The sequence below is a fragment of the Coffea arabica genome, chromosome 6e (assembly GCF_036785885.1).
Source record: "Coffea arabica cultivar ET-39 chromosome 6e, Coffea Arabica ET-39 HiFi, whole genome shotgun sequence".
In the NCBI taxonomy this organism is placed as follows: domain Eukaryota; kingdom Viridiplantae; phylum Streptophyta; class Magnoliopsida; order Gentianales; family Rubiaceae; genus Coffea; species Coffea arabica.
In genome coordinates this window covers 447829-472410 of record NC_092321.1, presented here as the reverse complement: position 1 = coordinate 472410, position 24582 = coordinate 447829, and the positions used below count along the sequence as shown (strand labels likewise).

The 24582-nt window shown below is 37.2% G+C and overlaps 2 protein-coding genes and 1 long non-coding RNA gene across 3 annotated transcripts; 2 read left to right on the top strand and 1 right to left on the bottom strand.

Annotated features, from left to right (window-relative positions):
• Positions 1-6368: 6368 nt before the first annotated feature.
• LOC113695477 (transcription factor SCREAM2-like) lies at positions 6369-9845 on the top strand. Its single transcript, XM_072056375.1, has 5 exons — positions 6369-6675; positions 7470-7601; positions 7719-7886; positions 8566-8691; positions 9563-9845. Exons 1-4 carry the CDS (start codon positions 6595-6597, stop codon positions 8662-8664), a joined length of 480 nt encoding a protein of 159 aa, XP_071912476.1. The 5' UTR covers positions 6369-6594; the 3' UTR covers positions 8665-8691; positions 9563-9845.
• A 4203-nt stretch (positions 9846-14048) lies between these two features.
• Positions 14049-16180, bottom strand: LOC140009177 (uncharacterized). Its single transcript, XR_011816527.1, has 3 exons — positions 15990-16180; positions 14972-15034; positions 14049-14290 (listed from the first exon to the last, which is right to left on the bottom strand). It is a non-coding gene; the product is annotated as an uncharacterized lncRNA (long non-coding RNA).
• A 4817-nt stretch (positions 16181-20997) lies between these two features.
• On the top strand, positions 20998-24153 carry LOC113694958 (cationic peroxidase 1-like). The gene is made up of 4 exons (XM_027213894.2): positions 20998-21369; positions 22513-22704; positions 22991-23156; positions 23588-24153. Exons 1-4 carry the CDS (start codon positions 21124-21126, stop codon positions 23971-23973), a joined length of 990 nt encoding a protein of 329 aa, XP_027069695.1. The 5' UTR covers positions 20998-21123; the 3' UTR covers positions 23974-24153.
• The last annotated feature ends 429 nt before the right edge of the window (positions 24154-24582 follow it).

The following is a 24582-nucleotide window of genomic DNA, read 5'->3' as shown; positions in this document are numbered from 1 at the left end:
AACCTAACTGTTCACTGAAGAACTCTGCTGGTTACTTTTGAAGATATTCAAGCATTTTGCGCAGAGGTCTCCACACATTTCCTTTCCTCCCATCTTGTTGGGGGCTGCTGCCGAAATTTGAGGGGTCAATGCATGTGGCACGCAGCAATAATCTTCACCGTTCATTGACTAATAAACAAGTCCACCAGTATCCATTGCAAAAAATTCTTTTTGATTTGTTTATTATAAATATTTTTTTTTCTAATCAATTTTTTTAATCTGCACGTCTACCTTTTCAATCTCACTTATATCACATCACAAAAAGTATCATAAATATTAAGGACAGTTTATCTATTCGTAAAAGATTGCGTGTTTGAATTTCATTATTAATATAAGAATTATGTTAATCGATGATTCATTATAAACATTTTTGCCGAAACATGCTTTCTTTCTTCCGTAGTAATGGTTGAAATCGAATTCATTTAATTTTTTTTAAAATATCATAAATATATGTAGAGATGGAGCATTGATTATTCATTTATTATCATGGAGCTTTGATTTGCTAGCTAGCCGACATGTTTGTGAGGAACCACGACATCAGCCTGGCCGGTTGCATATAAATAAATGCCATGTCTTTCGAAATTTAGGTTCTATAATTAGATCGAGAGTTGCCCGTGAACTTGATGTCCCGATAAGAGAGCAGTGTTCATGGTCTGGCTCTTCTGTTGTCCCAGCAGCCTCCATCCATTCCGATTAGTTGCCCGTGTCCGTTAGATGATATTAGCATTTCACAATTAATAGGGGTCACCAATCACGACTCCATATTTTCCTTACGTTGCATACACTCACATGCGTACCTAGACACCTGACACGACCGCCAGATTCACATACCGATAAAATTTCCTTGGAGGTTCCAGCTTACACTACTTATCATCAAACACAAAAAGGGGGTTTGGTGGTTGGGGCAAACGAAAAAAAAAATTCAGGCTTCTGCAAAGGAAGAAGAAGAGAAAAGAAGAAGAAGAAGAAGACTGCTTTTGTTTTTTTTCCATGGCTCCCCATTTTTTGCCGCTTGTACATGAGGGAAATGATAAAGCTTGTAGGCCGGCCATCCATTACCCATAATATATTTTTTCTCCATGCAAAGTTTACGAAAAATTAAGACCAATACATCAAATTTAGAAATTTTAAAAATAAAATACATTTTCATGATTTGCTTTCTTGGAGAACCCCCCCCCCCCCCTCTTTTTTTTATGACATAATAAGACACATATCAATTCATAACACGGTAAAATTTTCAGAAAAGACTGGCTTTGATACATGAAATCACAGCTAACATTTTGTCTTTTCCCTGAGGGACCAATATCTTTTTTTCTTCTTAAGAGTCACTTCGTATGACTAGTTAGATCCCACATCTTGACAGTTGAAAACAAGAAATTCATGAGTGGTAATTGAAAACTGGAGAAATTGTTTATCTCCAACAAATTGGATGTTCATTGACCAAGGTATTGTTCTTCATGAATAACCAAATTCCTGTTAGCTTTTCCAAATTCCATTGGAATGATGTACTAGTAATACTGAAACCATGGACCATATGAACCAATGGCGCTGTATGATTCAAGTGATAACGTTAAATCATTGATATGCAGCCATAGAATAAGGCGTGATTTCACTCTTTGTATTGACAGACTGAGAGTACGCATATACATGGCCTTCCATCCGAGATCTTGTACTTCATGGCTTCGCAACATCTACCGTCTCTCTGTCGGATCAGCGAGGTCATGATAAGAACCAAAGTCATTTCAGAATTGGGACGGACTTATCGTGTACAATAGTATACTGGTATATATGTTCGAGTTGCCTCGCACAGTACTAACTACTGAATACTAGAACTAGCTAGCCCGCCAGATAAGATAGATTATAGATATTGGTATTTCACAAGGTAGAAGCAATACTATGGATGTAATCGAGTCGAGTCAAGCGCAAGTATCACTATACTTAAACTCGGCTCGACAGTAGAGAGGTACTATTCGAACTCAAATGCTTGACTCGATTAAAAGAGTAATTCTAATAATTTATACAACTCCTAAGTCTAAAAGAGTAAAATTGTAATAACTAAATATATAATTTTTATTTAATTACTTTGTCTCCGATAAGGCTCGACAAGCCACCGAGTTTGAAAAATCAATAGTCGAACTCGACTTGAATAATTATCGACCTATTCATGCAAAATCGAGTGTGAGTCAAGATTTTGACCAAACTGCTTGCGATTAGGTCGGTTCTATTACATCTCTAAGCAACACACACGCGTAAAAAAAAAGAGAAGAAGAAGAAGAAGCTGAGCATGCAACTGTAATTTGTTGCTCAGATATTGTGACAGCGACTGAAACAGTAATTATTTAGCAGGATGTATAAATTACGTACAGCTAGCAGAGTATTTGGCTCCCCCTGAAGTAATGAAAGCAAATTGACAGAGAGAGAAAATGGGGGAAAGAAAAACCACAGAGCTCGCGACCGGAGCCTCGGGCTATATATGAAGTGCAAAATTGGAAGTTGGGGAAGAGACAAGAAGGGTGGTTGTTTTGTTGTGATGATTAATGCACACATGTGAATGGGTGGGTACGTTGTGCTTTGTCTTTGTGAGAAGCTGACGATAATACTATTTTATGCCATGCTTATGGAATTACAGAAAGCACGTCGTCTGCGAAAGTCTAATCACAAATTCTAGCTTAGCTAGCATGAATCTCTTTATTTCGATCGGGAAGTATAATATTTTTTTTTATTTTATTGTTATATGTACGTTTCATTTTACATCAGAGGAAAAAGAAATTTCTATACATAAGAAGTCATCCATCCGATGGCAGCCAGCTGAATACTGATGCAGCTAGTACGTGCTTAATTAAACCAAAAAGGGGGGAAAAATACAAGGGATTTAATTTAATTTAATTTGGTGGTTTCTAGCGCGGGGATATGAGACCAGGCTAATTAATAATCTGATCAAGTTCACTAATTAATTATCCGATTTATGAAATGGTACTTGGAAAGAAATTCCGTACGTAGTTTATGGTACGTAGTAATTCAAAGCGGGAATCTCCTATGTATTATTTTTGTAGTACGTACTATCCAAACAGAAAGGATTAATTAGTGGGCAGCTAATACTACTATTAGGAATGGTGCAATACAGTTGTCAATGATAATTACGTTATTTTTGGCTGGCAAAAGCAAAACATTCGACCTCTCGTATGAAAAATTTAAGTAGCCATTAACCACTCTGCCCCGGCCAACAATTGGAGCTAGTACTAACTAATAGATACGCGTCTATCCATCTTCTCCGTATACAAAATGCATTAGAATGTTCACCGGATCCGGGCAACCAAGATCCGGGTGATGCATGTCAATGACACATGATTGACATTTTGGCAGCACCAAGACTGGCGATTTGGAAGTAAAATAAATGAGAGCCTTGACACGTACGTAAATATTACATACTCTTTTTAGCGAGCGAGTGCCAAAAGTGGTCGTCGGGTCTTAGCTGCTTGAGAAGTGAGGGAGCAACTGCACATATGATATAGCTAGCGGGCGTGCATGCTGCATTGACCTAATTGAGGATATAGTATAATACCAGTACCATGTATTTCGATCACATGACCCTGAACATAATATTATGTTAAACATCGTCATCGTGTCGGCATTACGGATATATAGAGAGTCTAATTTGAGCAGCATGCAGCTTTATTAATTAGACATCATTTGACTTGCCGTCACAGACTTGATTGATCCATCCAACTCCCTTGTTCCCTTTGATTAGGGGTGTGCAATAGTGCTCTCAAAGTTTTGACTGGGGCGGGTTAGTGTAATACTAATTAATTAGGAACTGCCTATTCAATGGCTGCAATGAAATTAACCAACCCGGAATGAATTCGTTGAATTGGAACCCATATGTGTGTAATTAATTAGTTGTGCATGCATGTATGCTAATTAACAATTATGCATCAAAGAAGAAGAGAAGAAAAAGGAAAAACATGTAGCTAGTACGTACATCCTTAATCTTCGACCTACTAAAGTGCGGTAGTACTATATGCTTCGTACTTTTGGATGTAGCAATTTTGTGTCAAAGCCCCGTGAGTGGTCTGTCTCTATATCAACACACTAAAATAGTGATAATAAACAATGAAAAGGAGGGAAGATACAGCAACAGCGGAGGAGGCGAGCTGATAATGCGTCTTGGATTCATTTTGCAGGAAAGAAAAATTATTGAAAGCATTACTAGTAGTAGTATATACTAGCTGTCAATGCATGCCTGCAAAGTGCAAAACACCTCTCTCACGGGGGGATCCGGATCTCTTGAGTCGTCTTCATGCACCCAAACCCCCTCTCTCCCCCACTCTCTCTCGTCTTCATTTATGCTCTCCTTCCATGGTTTGTACGTAAGCCATATACAGTACTGTTCCATATAATACTGCGCCTAACACATCATCATTTTCTATCTCATTTCATCAAAATGTCCCATTAATTTCCCCTCCACAAGCAACTAGTCGTAATTGTATGTATACTCCAATACCCCTTCCCCGACCCAAAATAGAAAATTTTTAAATGAAAAAAAGAATCCAAAGTGCAAGCATACTAGTCAATTTAATTAGTGGGCATGTGATCAGTCCGTCTATTTCAAGTTTCATGGACTATAACATTTACATTACGCGCAGTACGTAATCATCCCTGGCTCCCAATTAATTAATATGTTTAATTCTTTTTTACGCCTGCGACTTATGGCGTGTCAAAACTTGATACTACCCGATTTCCATATACGGTATCAATAGACTTTTAGTAGCTAGACAAGGAGCTGAGATGGGAATTTTGCACCATGTCTTTACCCTTGTTTGGTATTGTGCAGAATTTGTGGTCATGTCTGATGATTTAGAAGTTGAGCAGTCAAGCACTTACATGTTCAGTATATTTACCCCAATGCAACATTATGCCTTTATCAATTATATATTCAGAAGTTTTGTTGTAAAATATCAAACCAAGGAGGAGAAAGGTTCCATTGAACAAAGATGACCCTAATACCTAATTCGGACGTCTTAACTCCCTGTGTTGCATAAAAGGGTGCAAGTTGAAGTGGACTGATATATTGAATGTGTGTCTCGGATTTATGTAGTCTATGACATTATGTTTTAATTATAATAAGGATAACATTTTAGGGAATTTTTATTTTAAAGGAAATATATGCAATTTCCATTTTGGAGATGCGAGGCCAAAAAATGAAAGCTTCGCATGAAAAATTCAATGTTTCTTATGATAGGAAGAGAATAGAGGCAAAAGGAAAAAGTCTATTGCAACATTCTCAACTACGCACTCAAATTCAGCTAACACTCCTATTTTAGAGTGGTAAGGGACATCAACGTTTGTCAATTGATACAGCATCGTCGAGCCTGGCTTATCTCAAACCCTATGGTAATTATTTTGTTTTATTCTGAAACTGAAATCCTATCTTTTTGATGGATGAGAGATAGAAAAGAAAAGGGCGTCCCTACGCTGAAGTAACTAGTTATGGCGCCTGTAATGTAAGAAAACTTAGAAAACTAACTTTTTCACTCTTAACTATAAAATGGAAAACTAAATTTTGCTCCCTTCAACTTATGGATACAGTTCTAGAAGCGAACTACACACATAGGCTATTATGCACGAACAAGTCACCTGATTCATGATATCTGCTGGAATCTGTAAAGCCAGTGTAGTTTGTTAGCAGTACTTGTTTTCCTTGCATTAGTTAGCACTTTCCAAGCAGGAAATCAGAGCGGGAAAGAGGTTCCACTTTAAAAGGGGGTTGCAGTCAAGTCTTGAACACGAGGATTAGTTGCGGTCAAGTTTTGACTGCGGTTTCTAATCTAAAGACGAAAACGACAGGGGTTTCTAACACCCTTCTGAGTTCTGACCGTGTGCGTTGCTTGCGGAAGAGCAATCACAGGGAATCAGAGCGGCCAGTTATTGGCGGACACTTATAAATGCCGGCAGTTTAATACACAAACATACATGCAATAGTAGGTAAACGCGCACGTAATAAATTGTAATTTAAAAAAAAAAAAGTAAAAATAGAATAAGAGGGGAAGAAAAAAAAAAGAAGTGAAGTAGAAGAAGTGGCAAAAATGGGGATAGGGGTATTAAATTTGGGTAAATTCCAGTAGCATTTCAAGGAGAAAGGCTAAGTAAGAGAGTAACGACAATGGATTCATTCTGGGATCACCTGGCCGCTGACCACTGAGGCTTTATACTACTAGTACTAAGAGTGAGGAAATATGAGGGACAAAGTTGTCACTCAGAACTATCTATCACTATTTGCCGCATTCTACATACAGTATAGATGAGTGGTGTGTACGCAGTACTGGTAAAATGAATTGAGCCAAAAACGTGGGTGGTGCTTGTGAACCTTTGAGGTACTCATCATGCAGGAAACAAACAAAGAGAGACGGTGTAGGTTTTGAGAGCTCTTCTTTCCCTTTAAAAAAAGCCTCCATCTCATTTTCAAGACCCAAGCAGCACGCTGTATATCTGACAAAGACAGAAAAATAAGAGGGTGGGTTGAAAGGTAAAAGATCGGGAGGAAGAAGAAGAAGAAGCATGAGTGGCTCCAGCGAACGAAAGAAAGCAGCCTTACATGGAAAGTTGCAGCAACTTCGTTCTGTAACTAACTCCACCGCGGTAAAACTATACTTTCTACAGTTTGTCAAATTCTGGGTTCGTCTGATCAGTTTTTGAATTTCTATGCATTCGATGTGCAGTATTAAGAGTACTACAGCATTTGTTAAGAAAAAAAAGATAGAAAAAACTACACTATAGCATGGAACTTGTTGTCCTATTTTGGTTGTTTATTCATGAACTACATTTATATGCAATTCGACGTGATCAAGATCAGCAAATGAATAAATTGAACAACTCATCATTACTCACTTTCTTCTTTTCTTCTTTTTTCACTTACTTCGATAATCATTATAATTATTGGGTGGTTCTCCGGACAGAGAGGCATCATCTTATGCTGGCAATTTTGGCATAGAGTGGAAATCCAGCTGACGGAGAATCTCTTGTTTTTGTTCTCTTCTGTTTCTTTTTTCCGGGGGTTTTGGGGACAGGAAGGATTTAAAGTTAAAAGAAAAAAAAAAATCTCGTGGTAGATTAATGTGGACTAATAGCATAAGAATGTGATGGAAGCGCTGTTCATGCTATGAGTTTAACTTGTTAATTAAGATGCCATGTATTAATATTTTCTTCAGTTGTAGTCGTTAGTTGAACTTATTGTTAATGGTCTGGATTGGAACCCAGCTGATCAGCTGAGAGCCGCCATTATTTTTTAGGTTGAGCTAGGCAAGACGAAGTAGCCTCTGCACATACCCTTTATTTGAAATTTGAATAGTACTCCTGACCATCCTTCCGCGTTTAATTACGTCAAAATTCCAATTCGTCTTTCATTAATTGAATCGAGAATTTGTAATTGGCAGGTGAATACAGCATCCATCATAGTTGATGCTTCGAGGTACATAAAAGAGTTGAAGGAAAGAGTAGAAAAGAAATATCAAGATGTTGCAGCAACTTCACAAATATCATCAGGTGACCCAAACGCATTACCCGCGGTACAAGTACTTTTCATGTCATCAGTTCAATGAGAGTCATCTGTTTGTTTTCTCCCCACTGAATTGAGTAGCTAATTTGTTCCGGCCACTTGTTCGTGGGTTTTGATCATCCATCAGGTAACCGTGGAAACCCTAGAAAAGGGATTTCAGATTAACGTGTTTTCAGAAAAGAACTGCCCTGGCCTGCTGGTATCCATTCTGGAAGCCTTCGAGGAGCTAGGTCTGGAAGTATTGGATGCTAAGGTTTCTTGCTCGGATAATTTCCGCCTCGAGGCCGTTAGTGAAGTAAGAAAATTCCCTTCTTTTCATCTCTGTACGTTGCAGCAACTTTAATTACATCATCAGTTTTTTTAAGTCATTACTTTTGCTGTTGTGATTAATGTGTTTTCCAATCTCTCACATTTGTTGTTCAAACATCACTCACGTGCAGCTGTGAATCATGCATTATGCCTCATCATTTGGCCACACATTTCGGCTTCTCTACGGATGATGAGTGGTTCACAATATGTAGGCGGTGACCTATGCGTTGTTTCACTTGCTCTAAAATCCTCACACTGCGTTAAATGTAGTCTCTTTTTTTATTTTTTTGGGGGGGGGGGGGGGGGGGGGTGGGGGGGATTTTTTTAGTGCAGTACTTTGGCCTTCTTTTTTTTTCCCCCCGTTATTTTGGCCTTTTTTTCACTATACATATATTGTACGTGCATTGGATTGTGTTGGGTCTAGACAAACACATCTACATCTAGATCAGAGAGGGGTGTTTTGACACATTTTTTAAGATTTTTTTCCAACTGCACTGCATTGTGCTTGAGCCCTCGACTTACACCTCAGAAAAGGAGATTTTACATTTCTTTTGATAACTAACTTGCATAAGACAAGTTGGTTGCATTTTGAATTGGATATGAAAGTTGAATTCGTTGAGATTGATGCATGTGAAAATGAAAGAAAATTTCTTCTTTTTTCCTAGAACGAAGGGCAAGAGGATAACATAGATGCCCAGGTGGTTAAACAGGCAGTGTTACAGGCCATCAGGAACTGGAGCGCAAGTAGTTATGAACAAGAATAACCTTTTCAGCAACAAGGTCAATGTAATGTTAGTTCTCTTCTCTCTAGTTTTCTTTAGATCCTTGCTCTTCTTGTTGTGGATTCGTAGCGTGCAGTAAGAAATCATCTGATGAAAAAGGCGGAGCACTCAATCTTTTAAATTCTATTAATGATCTAGTGGTGAGCAAATTCAGCGTGTTTGGATTGAAAATTATTTGGCAAAATTGCTTTTAAAGATTTCGTGTAGCACTTTTTTTTCCTTGTAATTTGATGCACGTGAAATTTAAAAAGTAATTGAAAAAAAATTAAAAAAGTGATTGAAAAATATATAGAGAATATCAGGATTTGAACTTTTGTTTACTGTCATGTAATGCTTCCCAAAAGTCTGTTACATTGGAGGAAGACAAATTATAGAGAGATCAGCTTTCCTCGATCGATCAGTTGGAGGGACTAATTAATTTTATGTGTCATGTAGCAAAAGTTCATTCTCTTTCAAAAACAAAAACAAAAACAAAAACAAGAGGAAGACAACAAAGAATAATAAATAAAAGAACAGCATATCTTGGGATGTAAGTGACATTAAAAAATAATTGTCATCAATCAGCACATTAAATTGTATAGAGCTCACTCACCCACTGTAGTTTTGACTTGTGCTGTTACGCTGTTGATGAGTGAAACTGGACGCTCTTTGCTTGGTCCTGCAAAAACTGAGAGGAAAAATGATTAAAAGAAGTGGAAAGCAGATGGTCCACATAGTATATTAGGCTGCAGTGAGAAAAATGAGATGAAGAGGTCTAAAATGAGCAGAAGGGGAACTGCGAGCATAATGATGGCGTTTCTCTCGACTCTCGTGTTACTTTTGTAAATACTAAATAAATGGGACCGGACGACTAATGGTGTTCATATTTTACTGCTACTAGTACCTGTGCTTTATCCATCTTCAACCCCAAAAAGGAAACGATCAGATCAGATGTTCAACTTCGAGTGAGGGAATGCCTGCCGTGAGTGATGGTATAGTTTGGCAGCAGCAGCAGCAGCGTATAGGATAATGCAATGGTGACAGAGCTTCTGAGGCCAGAGGCTGTACTCCTATTAAAACACTCAGAATTTGATCGGTTGTATTAATTAGTGGCACGGTTTATGTAATTCCAACTCAGAAGGGTTGTCTTCAGTAATGCTCCAGAGGTTAGTAAATTTTCGATCTGGAACGCTATTGTGTTCTGGTTCCATTTCACAGAACGCCGTGTATAAATGGAAATAGGAACAATGATTGACGGAGCGACTCTGCAACTAAGGTTTAGTTAAATGTTGACAAGAAAGCTTCTGCTGCTTGTTTTTATACATTCCTAGAATTTTAAGCACAGTCTCTTTTTTTTTTCAATTTATTATGAATTTATACAAATATGAATAATTTAAATATAAAAATTAGCTACAGTTCTATATGTTTATTCATATTAATTTTAAAAAATTAATGTATTTTACATGTTCAATTATTTATTAAATTTTAAAAATTTGTTCAATAATTGTGATTTAAAAGATTTTACTATACTTCTATGTAATAATTTGGTAGAAAGCAAATATTATTAAGATAAGATTAGTTATTTTAAAATTAAAGATAATTTTTAAACATATAATATAATCATTGTAATAATTTGATAGAAAGCAGATATCGTTAAGATACAATTAGTTATTTTTAAAAGTTATTTTAAAATTAGAGATAATTTTCAAACACATAATATAATCCAAATACGATTCAGTATGGGTAAAACCCAAGTGACCCATAGCCCTTTAATTCTCTTCAATTAGGCATACCACATAGGAGTGAGAAATACTGTAATTAAAATAGCTACTTTTATATATATATACCCATATATATTCTTTTGCTCTTTCTTTGCCACCCCCTAATTTGTTCAACAACCAATACTGAAATAAATAATAATAATAATAATAATAATAAATGTATTAACTTTTTATACACTGACACTGCAGTGATTTTTCAACATTAGCAGCTATGGATACATGTCACATGCGCATGATTAAAATTTCAAATTTGAATTCATCTTATGTGATTTAATCTAAACTTACCTATTAGTGTGTATGCTAAGAGTATGTAAGAAAAAGAGTTATCCATAGTGAATAACAAGACAAGTTCGCTGGGCTGGGCTGTGCTTTGTTAGTTGGACCGATGATCTGTGCATCTCATCGCGTCGGCAGGCTTAGAAGCCAGGCTGGCTGCTTGTAGCTTCTTGGGATTGCGATCAATAGCATTAGCAATTACACTGGGCTTTGTAAGCGATAATGTGTTGGTTTGATATCAGCCCAAGGACTTGGAATTACTCGGAGATTAGATATTCGTGCACTTGTACTTGATTAGCGTCGCTCTTGATCGTGGTCGGGTGCTGTCAATATTTTATTTTAATTATATTTCTTTCGTGGGGGTCAAGCGGCAACTTTGGTGCTGATGCGATGCCAATCGAGTGTCGCAATTGGTACTTCAATGTCAAATAAAAGAATCATGCAACAAGTCAATTGTGACTTACATAATTGATATACTCAAGGAGGAGTGGATTGCGTGATAGAGGGAGGGATTGATTGGAGGTGATACGGAGAAGGAATATAAGTAAGAGGTTTTGGTTTCAAAACCTTTCACTCATGAAAAAAAAAAAAGAAGAAAATTATTGATATTTTAATTAATTAATTTTTTTATAAAAAGCAAATTTTATTAATGAATTGATGGGATTGTCCAGTATGATTTGATTTATATCACTATCTTAATAGCTGTAAACATCCATTAAAAATTATAGATCCGTAATTTAACAGATATGATAAATTTGAAAAATTATAAATAGATCTAAAAAATTTTAAAATTGTCTTCTAATAAGATAAATTGATGTAGTTCTCTAGCGTGCATGTTGCAATAGTCAAATCTACTTATAAACAACTTTAAACTCTAATGATGATGATGAGATCTATCAAAATAGATCAGAGATCTAAAAAGAATTCAAATCTGATTTGAAATAAAATAGGTCCTAGCAACAAAATAAGAAAGTAAAATACAAAAATCTCCATAGCAACCCTTAGGAGAACAAATAATTATCACTAAAAATCTCTAGGAGAAATATAGAACTCTCACTAAGAAAACTTATGAGAGATTTTATTAAAATAAACAAAATTCACCGGAGAAAGTTCATAGTACGGTCTCCCTTCTTAAGAGGGAGGCCTTGAAAAATGGGAAGTTGTAGACAAAAGTTAGAAGGAGGAGAGATAGAAAGGCGATATCCTAGATGGTATTTGGATTGCAATTTTTTATCAAAAAATTTTTACATTTTTCTGTGGATATAAATTTTAATTATTTTTTAATTTTTTATATATTAAATTGTTACAGGACATCTTTCTTTAAAAAAAAAAAACTCGGAAAGATAGAAATCGAGATGGGACATAAAATTAGTGGAGTAGGAATCCACGATGACATAAAAGCGAGTGTAGGTTTGATTCATTTGTTTTAAACTAGAGTTGAGATTAAACATGGAAACATGCATGGATGTTGCGTTATCTCCATAAACACATCGCAGTTAGAAAGGGCCGCAGCCCAAACGATGCCCACTGGTAATGGGACGACTTGTAACAACACATTTTAATTGATAATACTAGGTCTGATTTCACTTTCAAACTTTTTTTTTTTTTCCTTCTTGTCGTCTTCTCTTTGAGAAAAAGAAAGAATGCAAAAAAAAAAAAAAAAAAAAATCTACCAAGTATGTATTATTATTATTATTATTTTTTTATGGTGGTCCGCGACATTGTGTCAATTCTAAATTCCCAAATGCTTAAACATTGGATAACAATTCATTTTAGGTGGAAAGGAAAATGACCATCTAGAACCAACAAAAAAAGAAAGCCAAGGAATGAAGACTAAAGACTAATTTAGAAAACGTGTGGGGTCGTAAATGAGTTTTTTTCCTGCCCGCAAAGTGTAAAACCGTGTTCTGTCGCATTTTTCCTTTGTTAAACCCTTTTTTTTTTGTTTTGTCGTCCTCCAAACCGCCCTTCACAATTGTCAAACAAAGTAAAAAAGTGGGCAGTGCTGAGGATACAATCATATCATACCAAATGCGAGAACGACATCAATTTTGTCCTCCCTTTCTGAGCTGCTATTCCTTCATCCTTAATGCTTTGAAGCATGAAATCCCCATCTCCACTTCGTTATTTGACTTTGACTTTTCAACTCCATCGTTTTCCCCCTTCTTTTTCTGGACTAACATAATCTTCTGTACTCCAGGCATCAAGTTGGAAGGTCCCAAAGTTATTACATTATAGCACTCCTATCAAATAGTTTAAACCTCTATCAAAATTTTAACGGTTTCTATTACCGGTGGTGCATCCATGAAATATCGCTTTCGATTTGTTGAGATCAATCCCAGCGTCTCAAGCCTCTGCTTGACGCCTTTAATGCTAAAGTCACGCGCATTAATGCTTGAACCCCGAATCCCCGATCCAAAAGAAAAATAGATAAATTTAAAAACGGACTCATATGATTCGAGACTTGTGTCCTCTAAATCACATTTAGGCCTAATTTGGGAGTGTTGAAGGGGAAATAAGGGAAGAGAAGAGAAGGTTCAAATTATAAGAGAAGAGAATGGGAGGGTAGGGATGTTTAAGTTGTTTGAAAGTTTAAAAAGGATTTGGAGTGATTGTGGACATATTAGGTATTAAAAATTTGTTCAGTGATATACTATGGACAATTTTGGCATGTAGAAAAGATTTGGAATCTTTAGGGTGCATTTGATAAAAGAAATTTGAATCTGTTAAGTTGCTGAATTATTAATTATTATATCTAACATATTTGAGTATATATCATATTATTTAATAAGTGAATATTTTATCACTTTTTTTTTGGACCAAATTTTGTTTAAAAATTTCAGTGTGTGACAGCCCCACCTTCCCCTAAGGCGAACCAAAGGGGTTAGCGGACTGCCTGCCCAGCTCTCGCCAGGACTACGGTACAGTTAACGTCGTTCTATAACGTTCCGGAACACACCATTGCACGCAAACAAGTCAGAAAACACAAAATAAAAAAAAAACGAAAATTTGCGCCGAAGATGAATAGTGCAGGCCACGTCAGAATCTGGCCGGAATCTGGCCGGATTAGCGGCCGGATTCTTGGCCGGATACTGTCCAGTGAGCATTTCGAATTTTTTTCAAAAGTTCCACTCAATCCGGCCGGCAATCCGGCCAAGATTCCGGCCGGATTGTCTGGCCGGATACCGGCCAGTGAGCAACTGGCCGGATTTTCAAATTTTCACAGGCAATCCGGCCTTCAATCCGGCCAGTTTCTGGCCGGATTCCTGGCCGGATTCAGGCCAGTGACCTTCGGTCAAATTTTTTTTCTTTTCCGTTTGAAAGCCGTGGTGATCCGAAATCCATCCAAACATTTACCAAACATATATATACAATGGAAACCAACATTTACAAGCCAAACGGCCTACCAAAGTATCCATTTCGTTCATACATATACAATAGCCATTTACCCCAAACATTGGTGCAATCAAAGCACTTAGGGTTTTCACCCTCAAGGAGCTAATCAAAATACATATACATGAGCTCAACTTGTCATTCAACTATTACAACCTTTTCCAAAAGTATTCATTTTCCTGTAAGGAAAACAAATGGAACGGAGTGAGCTAAAGCTCAGTGAGCAACTATCACAATAGCAGTTAAGATCACATAAGCATAACCATTCAATTCAAGTATGCAATTTCGAAGTAAGCAATTCAGTGAAAGGATACGGTCGGCTCTCAAGAGCCCATTTCCACGCTTACATTCTTGATCCACACTCATTGACCCTCCGTCAATGTTAAAAGTACCAAACCGTAGACCTCACTTCACTTCCATTCCTTCCACCCAACATACCCCAACCGGGCCCGCACTCCATTCAGTCATTTTGGTAATACTCGAGTATACCGGAACCAAAGGTCTCATTACCACAAGGTTCCTCAGTACAGTCCCCGTGGCATGACAATTTTCACGACCAAGCCCTCGCCGGCTCGATCCAATTGACTACCAAACGGGGTTGAGCTCAGTAATACAGTGAAGCCATTGGACATTCGCCCAAATGACACCAAATCAGTTTCCAAGAATGGAATTCAGTATCCAGTATATCAAGTTCAGTAATGCAGTAAAACGGTAGCCAATCAGTGATACTATCAAAAGGGGTGAGGGCGGTCAAGTACACCCTCACCTTAATCAATTCCAATATCCAAGTAAGCCTTCAAGGCATCACATATACATTTAGCAAAGCCACATAGTAACAATTAAGTGAGTAGTATACTCACCAAGTGAGAAAATGATGTTTCATGCACCGTCGTTAAACGAACGTCGTGCACCACCGTTTCCTCCTAGAACAAGTGAACAATTACCATAAGACTCGATAACGAGTCACAAAGCCAAGCCAATTATAACCCAATAGGGTTTCATATGCATAAACAAGCATAATAGCAAACCAGAAAATCAAGCATTGGAACTCATTCGTCCCAACGACAAAACAGTTTTTGGCCTCCAAAAGCGGTAATGGCACAACTCTCACTACAATTATCGGATGGGGGTGTAAGACCCACCATTTCGAAGCCAAGAAACAGAACTACAACAATGTAGAAGGTCACTCAATCCAGTTCCTAACACAACTAGGTCAAATATACGAAATACTATACCAGAATTCCCAAAACAGGTTTGCAAAACGCAGAAAACTGTAATCGGTATATCTCAGTCCATACAAGTCCAAATGCCGAAATTCCAAAGGCATATGTTAGCTAAGTCATCCAGCTACATTTCATCAGAAGACACCAACTCCAAAATCCAAACCAATTCCAGTCAAAATAGCCAATTACTATCGCAGTTTTCGCATTCTGTCCAAAGCAGAACAGCTACAGTAATTTCGTCATAACTCACTCCACACTAATCCAAATGCCCTGAAATTTTACAGGCATCTCCATCACATCAGTACCTACAACTTTCATGTTTTGAGAAAAGTCAAATTCGGCCTCTAACCCTATGATAAAAAACCGGACAGAATTGGGAAATTAAGAACCCTAACTTTTCAATTTCACACCAAATCCAAAATTGATTGCATTTAACCACATTTCACATCCACTAGAGCCATTATAGTCCATTGCCAATCATCACAAACAACCACACCATCATAATCCAATTAAACCAGAAAAATCATCATAAAAGGGAAAACTTCACCAAATCAATTCCAACCAAGATAAAAACCAGAAATTTCAGCACTCTTATCACTAGTAAGCACAACATAAGCATCATTAGGTGTAGTAGGGTGTTTCAAGCTTCACTTACCAAGAAACAAGAGAGAGGAGGATGTTGAACACCTTAATCCTTCAAACAAAGTTCACCAACACACTAACTAGCACTAGAAGGAAAGTTTTTATGGAGTAGAACTAACTTAAGCACTTGATTTGGTGGATTTGGACTTGTTAGAAGCTTGAATGTTGAAGAGTTTTGTCTTCCTTGGAGCTTGAGAGGGCCGGCTATGGTGGAGAGAAAATGAGGGAATTTTAGTGAATTTTTGAAGATATTTACTAGTTGGGTCAAAAGTCAAAAATTTGTCAAAAGGTGAATAGTGTTTCTTAAGTCATAACCAATGAGAACGTGACATGTGGCATCTCATTAAATGCATTCTTATCATTCTTTTCTCTCTCACATCAATCACTTCACACACACTACTTATCTCTTAACACCCGATAAATTTTTCACAGTATCCGAAACTTAACCGTATTGGCCGAATTTTCCCGAACTTCGCACTAGTGGGTCCCACGTCCAATATATATTCTTAATTTTCTAAAAACTCTCCAATACTAGAAAATTCATCTAAAAACTATAACTGCTCATAAAATTCACCAGGAAAATATTCCTAAGCCAGAAAATGCAGAAAACATGCAATTAAGGGGAAATAAACCCTAGAAAAAAAATATTAGGGTTTTACGGGTTCTCACACAGTGTCACTTAATTAATTTATTCAGGTATCTATTTTTTGTTATCAAACATATAGTTAAGATCCAAATCCATTAAATTTAATTGCTAAATTAGATTATCAAACAGAGCCTTAGCTTCCACTTTCCTTCCATTTGCCTCCAAATATATGGAGAATTTTTAATAAAAAAAAACTATTTATCCCTTTATTTCTTTCATTTTACTTCTTCTTAAAACTCACAAACAAAGGAAATGTGGATATTTCCCTCCCCGTCTCTTCATTCCTCTCCAAATCCTTCCATCCAAACTAGGCTTGAGTTTGTCTTCAGCGCACATAGGCTATGTGAACCATGAAAGGATTGTTTACATAGAACTACAATGCAATGGATCAGATGTGCTCTTTTTACTTTCTTCATTTGTTCAAGTAAAGAAGAAGAAAAATGGTTATCGTCAACTGGTCCAACAAATATAAAAAATCCCACATCGAATATCATTTTCATCTTATGTTAAACAAACACATTTTGCATTGTACAAATCTGAAAATATTTGCATGCTCACGACTATCCCATGTACTAGTTAAATCCACCTTCTTTTGCTAGGGAAAGTTCAATTTTGCATTGTAAAGATTCTAACATTGCGTCCTAAAATTGGTCATTTATTTAAAAACATCGAAATTTCATTTAAGCCTGTACTAATAGCGAAAATTATACTAGACATACACAACCACAACAGATAACTCTTAGTACTAAACTCGGCACTGTTACACTACTATCAGTAGCCTTTATTTGGTAGTAATATAATAGTAGTTATAGATGTACGTATCAGCTAAGAATAATGGACACAATTTGATTATTATGCCCAGAGCTAGCTAGCTGATGGGATTAAAGTCGCAACAGGTCCCACGCGCCTACGGTTTTGGATTGCGCTTCAACAGGTCCCACACCTCTATTCCCGGCCAAACTTTAATTTAAATATATGTGTGCTTTTCAAGCAGCGGGCAAGCTAAAACAATGGTCTGCAGCAATATTATATGTTAATTATGTTGTGGTGTGAATAATTATACGATTTGTCTAATGGGTGTCTTATTCGTTAAAATATATTTCAGATATTATATTTTTTGGAATATAAGATTAATTAGGAAAAAAATAAATATAAGGAAGAATAGATAAAATTGGATAAGGAAAGTATGTAAATGCAATAGAGTATAATAATTATTAGTACATGTATATATATGATAGATTAGGTGAATACTAGATGTATTAATGCGTGCTCTAAGAGCATCCTTTAGAAAAACTCATAATTATATTATAAACGGGGTAACAAAAAAGCATATCTTAATTGTTGTTGGGGCTAGTTGATAATTCTCGAGTGTGTGGATGTGTCTGTTAATTATCACCGTTTTTGTGTACATATCTTCAAGCAAATCATGAAAAAAAGCCGTTAGTGTTTGAATAGCAAAATTATTCAAAATATTATTTTACTTATATAATTTTCAATCAACTTTTTATCTTTCGAAACACGTCACAAAAAATTTATAGTGATTATTCTAAATAATCTCTTATTCGAACACACTTAGTGTAAGGATTGTGAAAATAAATATTAGAATAACGAAGGGCATTTTTTTTTTTCCTGAATGCACCTCATAGGCTCATTTTTCTTATCCGAATACACTTAGTGTAAAAATGTGAACTCAATAAATATTAGAATGACGAAGGGCTTTTTTTTTTGTTTTTTCTTCCTGAATGCACCTCATAGGCTCATTTTGTACTTTTAATGAGATCGAGATAAGAAAAGGAACAAGATCTGGGTTGAAATTGAGAATAAAAATTTGAGATTTGTTTTGAATTGAAGTTACTCAGCTCAATCTTCAATTCTTAAGGCAATGGACGTACTTTGTTATGAGCCCAAATATCAGGGAGGGGATGATGGATTGAGTAGTACATTGGAAAGGAGTGCAAGTTAAAGATTCTATACTCGATATCTAACACTTACACGTGAAAAAAAAAGTGCAAATGTAAGCATCTGAAACTTAATCAGCTTGGCTAACTTCTATTTTTCAATCAATTTATAAAGTTTGATTAACTAAAAAAAATTATGCGGATGGATTAACCCTTCTGACTCAATTTCTCCAAACAAAAAAAAAAAAAAGGTATGAAAGGGATATAGGGCGCCAAAAAAAAAGGCTTCCAAAACCCCTGTCACAACCACTAGCTGGCGGTCTATCGCATGGCGATGATTGGAACGGAATCTTCTGAAGACAGCTTGTAGTAGGTGAGATGAGATCATGCCAAAGCGACGAACGACATGCGAAAGATCTTTTGGATCTTTTGCTTTGGGCGATCGCGCAAACGGGTTGGCGCCGGATGGCACCACAAGGTTTAGGTTCGTACAGTGAAGATTCTCCAAGTATGCTCGCTCCGTTCACACAAGACGAGATCCAACCACAATATGAAGATCGGATCGAGCTAACAAAAATGTCAAATATAAAATCAAAAGAGAAAATTAAAAATATATTTCGCAATGAAGTCTTGATCTAATAATTACGATTAGATTTAAAACTTTCGAAATTCTAAATCCATTTATCCCTAAGTCTTTTTGCTTTTTGAATCCTACTCATCATGGTAGAGCATTCGCCACTGAAAGCGGAATTTCCGAATTACATTTACACACTTTCTGAATAGCATCTTTGTCCGGTTTCCTCGTTGCTGTGCTTAGGGTCGCTGTATTTTTGGTATGTACTTTACTGCCAAAAACATCTTGCGGAACTTTCAACACGGCAAAGTAGAATACTAGCCTAAAGAAGGAGAAGAAGAATCTGTCCGTGTCACATTCACTCCCATCGGTGGAGAATCTTGAGAACAGCAAGGCTTTTCTGCGATTCCGCGTGGTAGAAAATTAGCTAAGAACTTTATGCTAATAATTCAACGAGTCCCATTTGTGCTAATTGAAGTTCAAAACCGAACACAAAAATCTTCGGGTACAAGAAAACACTGCCACACTATGATTTCTGTTTACAAAAATCTGTGTCACTTTTATTTATGACTTCTTATCAGTCACAAATCATCTTCTCGTGCAATTATCCATTTCACTAACAGAAATTACTTAACTCGGAAGTGTTTGGACAAGCTTTTTCCTAATCTTTGTCGCGCTGAAATTGAAAATGCTTTTTATGGCTGTCTATCTAGAATGGTTGGTTTGGTATGCGAATATGACTAGGATGCTTTTACGTAAAATTCGGCGATTGATATTTGTCCAAATGCGTGTTAGTCAACGATGGCCGAGAAAAAGGATAACAACGTGGAGAGAAATCGCCTCTGGTGATTGTCTTTTTAATTCCTTTGATGACAGGCTGAATTAGTAGGGATCTAAACCTGTAGAAATTCGCCAGAAGCCAAAAGGAAAAAAAAAAAAAAAAGGGTGGATTTTCACATAAATTTCTGGCGTTGCATGATTAATTGATTGACCGTTCACAGACAGTGAGCTTCTCGCATGCAGATAAACATCCAATTAGGAGCGTGCAAAATCGAAAAATTCCGATTTATCGACCGAATTCAGCATTGAAATCGCAATTTTCGATTTCGAAATCGGAAATAGAAATAGAAATTTCTAATTTCAATTTCTTTTTATAATATATATATTAATATATATAATAATATTTTTTATAATATATGTAATATAAAATTTATATTATATAATAATACATCTAACAAAAAGAAAAAAAAAGGGAAAAATGTTTCTGAATTCGGTACTGATAAATTCGAAATCGAATTCGGTCAATAAATCTGCTGCCAAATTGTCGAAAATTTCCGAATTCAAATTCGTTGCACACCCCTACATCCAGCTGCTAAAGCTATGGCAGTTACTATGGTGTTTAGCGACTAAAAGGCTAATATATTGATCAGTGAACACCCCAAAAGGCTTCTGACGCATATTTCCTGGCGCTGAACTTGCACAAGTGCGCCCAAATCTTGTTTAATACCGATGAAAATTGTCATGACTACATGTTATAGTCTTTCGTTACTTAGCAAGTACATTTTTGGCCTATACAGTGACAAAGCAAGTAATTTTATTTCAATTCCTGCGGGAGGCCATGTCAGTTCGATCGTGATTATCCCTGAAATCAGTACCGTTGATTAAATGTCACAGGTTATCTTTTATTTCCTTTATGGTTTTTAACCCTCTCAGAGAGAGAAGGCACCATGAAATGGCACTACGTACTAATATTGTTGTTCAATCTTCAGTCCCCATCTATTTTTGGGATATGGTTGACCAAGTCCAGGCGGTAAAGGGTGACACGGAAGGGTAGCTAGCTGTATTTCATGAGCCAGAGCAACTATAAAATCGGCAATGAGATAATACTCGAAGCACGAAGTAACATATACACCATTTCCTCAAGAAGCAGCTGCACTATTATAGTGCATATTATCCTCTGTTACACCTTTTCCTTCCCAAGTTCACTCTACAACTCTGTTAAAATTTGACCACATTGTAGTATATAGTCATGGCTGCCTCTCACGCTTTACTATGGATATCAAAAACTAGCGGCATTAGTAGTCTTGCAATCAGCTTCGTAACATTCATTCTTCTTGTTGGAATGACTTCTGCTCAATTATCTGCGAACTTCTATGCAAGCTCTTGCCCAAACGTGCTCACCACCATCAGAACAGCAGTGAACTCTGCTGTATCAAAAGAGGCTCGGATGGGGGCATCCTTACTCCGTCTTCATTTCCATGATTGTTTCGTAAATGCAAGTGAACTTCACCTTGCTCGCTTTTCTTTTCTAAATTTCTCTGATGTCGATTTGTTTTCAAGTCTGTTGCCTAGGCATACATGATATATGTGACCCCACGACACCATGCACGTACGAGTCCAACTCCCACACATCACGGACAATAATCATTAGACAGGATGCATGGTACTCCATTAGGGCTTTTGATTATCACTACTACACTTTTGGTGTCGCATAGATCAACTGATTTATAAAGGGTGAGTCTCATCTGGTATAACATCGGTTTAACACCAAAAAGTGTAACAAACACCAGTAGGCACAAGTTTTTTTTTTTTTTTTTTTTTTTTTGGGGTGCAAACAAGGTGATATATTTTTTGCCAAATGCGTATTAAACTGCCTACATGTACTCCCAATCTTTTAAAAACTGGCCTTGGGGGACTTCTTTTATAAGCTTCTTGTGAAATGGAGTTGCTCCTTAGAGCCAAAAATAGACACCCCACTCCCCCCCCCCCCCCCCCACAACAAAAAAAAAAAGATGTAGGAAGAGCAGCAGGGATTGATGCGCTCGGCTAGCTTTGGAGATTTTTAAACGCAAAATCGACCTTCGTCGCTTCTTTTTGGTTGTGGACAAATTAGTACACACTGTCGTTCATCCATGCAGATGATAAATTATTGTGCATTTTCTTGTCATCATGCAATGCATGCAGGCAGACGAACCTTCCGTTATTCTTGAACATTTAGAACTTCCAGATCTCATACAAAAATATAGTATTAGTGTGTCTGCGTGTGTGTATACACACACACACACATACACACGCACACACACGTACCACCAAGTGCTTAAAAAATTATTCCTACTAGAAGTTAAAAGGGTCTAAAGATGACGTTGCTCAACTTCAATTATGGCTGGTCAAAGTAATCGAACTTTTTTATTTTTATTTGGGCTTTGACTCCAAGAACAAAGCAAAAAAACAAGAAATATCACAGAAAGTGATCCTTAGTTCATAACTTAGGGAGGTTGGCTTGATATTTAATTAGTTGCAGAATGAGACTCCAGTTTTAATTAAAAAGGGGAAGAAAAAAGAAAAACACTCCCGTTTAATTACTTCAATTTTCTTATGCTTTGTTGAGCAAATAATTAAGCGCGTACAACTGAAACAGGGATGTGATGCATCGGTGCTGCTGGACGATACAGCAAACTTCACAGGAGAAAAGACGGCTGGCCCCAATAACAACTCTCTACGAGGATTTGAGGTGATAGACAGCATCAAATCCCAACTTGAGACTTCGTGCCCGGGTGTTGTTTCTTGCGCCGATATTTTGACCGTCGCAGCTCGCGACGGTGTTGCTGCGGTAAGCATCGAGGAAACATTTTATTATAACGTAGGCGCACGCACGTTGAATTGAAATTTAACTAGCCAGACCTGATCCAATCATCCACCCACTCGGAACAATTTTTTTCGGGGGTTTTGGCGTGGGGGAAGAAGTTAGAAGTGTCAAAGTCTTTTTGACTCACTTAGAATCACGGGGCGATGTTTACTGCAATTGCCAATTGGGTTTGGAACAAAGTGAACCATGACGCGAATATGCATGTGCATGGGGACATAATGCAGTGCTACCTTTAATTTGTGTTTGGCAGCTGGGCGGCCCAAGTTGGAACATACTACTCGGCAGAAGGGACTCGACCACAGCAAGTTTAAGTGCGGCCAATAGCAATATCCCTGGGCCAGGATTGAACCTTAATGCTCTGATTTCGGCCTTCGCAAACAAAGGGTTCACAGCCACAGAAATGGTGGCTCTATCAGGTTTTGTTCATTTAATAATTAAAGGGTTAATACCACTTTGTCCCCTCAAATTTTGGACGATTACCTATTTCAGTCCCTAAACTTTAAAATGGGACACTTAAGTCCCTAAACTTATAAATACCTTCCACTTAAGGAAAATTGTTAACAAATTCTGAATGGCGTTGGTGGTCGAAGTGTCCCATTCTGTAACGGTTTAGAGATTTAAGTGTCCCATTTTATAAGTTTAGGGACTTAAGTGGGAGGTATTTATAAGTTCAGGGACTTAAGTGTCCCATTTTGAAGTTTAGGGACTGAAGTGGGTAATTGTCCAAAATTTGGAGGGACAAAGTGGAATTAACCCTAATTAAAAGTATATATTAGTATTAGTTAGGGACTCTCATTTTCGTTTCAAGCTCCGCATTATCTATTATCTGTATCCGTCTGGTATGCAGGAGGTCACACAATAGGCCAGGCCAGGTGCCTCTTATTCCGGAACCGTATCTACAATGAAGCCAACATAAACGCCTCTTTCGCCGCCGCCGTGAAAGCGAATTGTCCTCGCAGCGGAGGCGACAACAACCTCTCTCCGCTGGACACAACAAGTCCCATTTCATTTGACAATGCTTATTTCAGGAACTTGCAAACCCAAAAGGGACTACTCCACTCCGATCAACAGCTGTTCAGCGGAGGATCCACAAATGCTCAAGTCAATACTTACAGTTCCAATTCTGCCACCTTTTTCACCGATTTTGCTAATGCCATGGTGAAGATGGATAACCTTAGCCCCCTCACGGGTACAAATGGCCAGATCCGGACCAACTGCAGGAAAACCAACTGACTGAAGTAGTCAGATGCAGTTGCCACTCTGCTTTTTCTGTTTTCTTCTTTAATTTATCTTTATGAAATTATATGGGTTTAATTTCCTTTCATCATGTGTTTCTTTTACCATTATCACTTTTGCTGTAATATCATCTTACATTTGGAACACAAGTAAAACTGCAAGTCGTTTCTAATTTCAGACCAAGTTATATATAGGACATAAACTAATTAATTACCGCTCCTTGCCAGTACAACGAAGCTTCACAATTTTACAAGCAGAGCAGAAATGGGAAAGGGTAATTCGTTGGGAACCTAATTAATTTTCCCACCAATTTGAGTTTCGTCTCTGGGACATCACCACTCCGCAAATAAAATTGATTGTGTGAACTCATTCGGCCCAAGCGCTCGCTAAACAACAACGTAACGGACCTTTTGGCCAACGTAAAGCGAAAATTACACGCCATTGTTCGGCCAATCTGACCAAATAACCAAGCAAGAAAAGACATTATTAATATTCCCTAGGACAATGTGGCAGTTACATGCTTGGAAGTAGACGATTCTTGGACCATTTATTCTCCCAACCCATATAGTAGTACTTATTTTATCTCTAAATCCGGAAGTTTTATAC

Bases quoted from the DNA above. Each gene is read 5' to 3' on its own strand.
- LOC113695477 (XM_072056375.1), top strand. From the start codon at position 6,595: ATGAGTGGCTCCAGCGAACGAAAGAAAGCAGCCTTACATGGAAAGTTG. The intron at 6,676-7,469 runs GTAAAACTATAC...TGTAATTGGCAG, and splicing joins CTGTAACTAACTCCACCGCG to GTGAATACAGCATCCATCAT. The intron at 7,887-8,565 runs GTAAGAAAATTC...CTTTTTTCCTAG, and splicing joins GCCTCGAGGCCGTTAGTGAA to AACGAAGGGCAAGAGGATAA.
- LOC113694958 (XM_027213894.2), top strand. From the start codon at position 21,124: ATGGCTGCCTCTCACGCTTTACTATGGATATCAAAAACTAGCGGCATT. The intron at 21,370-22,512 runs GCAAGTGAACTT...CAACTGAAACAG, and splicing joins TCCATGATTGTTTCGTAAAT to GGATGTGATGCATCGGTGCT. The intron at 22,705-22,990 runs GTAAGCATCGAG...TGTGTTTGGCAG, and splicing joins CTCGCGACGGTGTTGCTGCG to CTGGGCGGCCCAAGTTGGAA.